Raw genomic sequence first — 1,192 nt, forward strand, 5'->3', positions numbered from 1 at the left:
ATCTATCTATCTGTCTGTCTTTAATATTTATAAATCCAAGATTGAGAAGTCTCTCTTCAATGCCCCTCTCGCCTTTCTTTCTTTCTTCCTTCCTTCTGTCTCTCTTTCTTTCGCTTTTTCTTTCTTTTCATCTTTCTGCTGTCCTTCTTCTCTTCTTCTGCTTTCTTTTCTTTTCTTTTTTTCTTTCCCTCTCTCTCTTTCTCTCTTCTATTCCATCGCTATCTCTTTGTCAATGTCTCCTCTTGTGCTTGTTTCGTTCTCTGGTGAATCAGGTGTATCTGCCTGTCCGCGATATGGACCAGTTGAAGCAGGTGCTGTCAGAGAAGCTCTTGGAGTATTCCCAGACGTACGTCCAGTTGCCTCTAGTTCTTTTCGACAACGCCATGGAGCACGTCGCACGCATCTCTCGCATTATCGATCAGCCTGGCGGGAATGCCCTTCTTGTCGGCGTGGGAGGGTCGGGTAAGCAGTCTCTATCGCGTCTCGCTAGCTTCATTTCTAAGATGGACGTCTTCCAAATCCTTGTGAATCAGCACTACGACATGACTGCCTTCAAAACAGATCTACAGGTAAGCAACAAGAAAGAAAGAAAGAAAGATAGTTCAAAGATAAATCGATGTGGATTAAGGGCCACAGACAGCCAGACAGACAGAACAAGAAGATCGAGAAGGTCAAGAAGTCATAAGAGGGGTCTCTCTCTCTCTATATATATATGTATGTATGTCGCTTTTTCTACAGAGTTGTATGTATATAGGTATATGTAAGTATATACGTATAGATATATGTATGGTGTGGATACGCTAGACATCTTAGATGAAGCTAAAGACCTCTGTGTATGTCACTTCTCTGGAGAATGATGAAAATTTAGTCTCCTCCTGTGTCCTTCTATCTCTCTATGTGTATATACTTACATATCTACATATACGAATCTATCTATCTTTCTATCTTTAATCCATCTATCCTTAATCTATCTCTATCTTTAATCTACCTCTCTAGATCTGCGTATGCCTTTGGGTGATATAGAGTGAGAGAAAGCGATGCAAATTGAGAAGAGAGGCGCACAAGGATAGAAATGTGTCTTAATCTCCGGTCTACCTGCACCTATAAGGGTAGGCCATTGCTCTCTACACGCCTCAGAGACTTTACCTCCACATCTCTCTCACTCTCTGTATACACCTATACTTTGTGTATA

The 1,192-nt window shown here is 41.4% G+C and overlaps 1 protein-coding gene across 1 annotated transcript in view; it reads left to right on the forward strand.

Annotated features, from left to right (window-relative positions):
* CSUI_004124 (dynein heavy chain family protein) overlaps positions 1-458 on the forward strand; it is a gene marked incomplete at its 3' end in the record, with an annotated part of 5,513 nt that extends 5,055 nt beyond the window's left edge. The window contains exon 5 of the mRNA XM_068064319.1: positions 273-458. Within this exon, the coding sequence (XP_067923705.1) occupies positions 273-458 (186 nt within the window). The remainder of the gene's footprint in view (positions 1-272) is intronic.
* Between the last annotated feature and the right edge of the window lie 734 nt (positions 459-1,192).

The sequence above is a fragment of the Cystoisospora suis genome (assembly GCF_002600585.1).
Source record: "Cystoisospora suis strain Wien I chromosome Unknown contig_1871, whole genome shotgun sequence".
Taxonomy (NCBI): Eukaryota; Apicomplexa; class Conoidasida; order Eucoccidiorida; family Sarcocystidae; genus Cystoisospora; species Cystoisospora suis.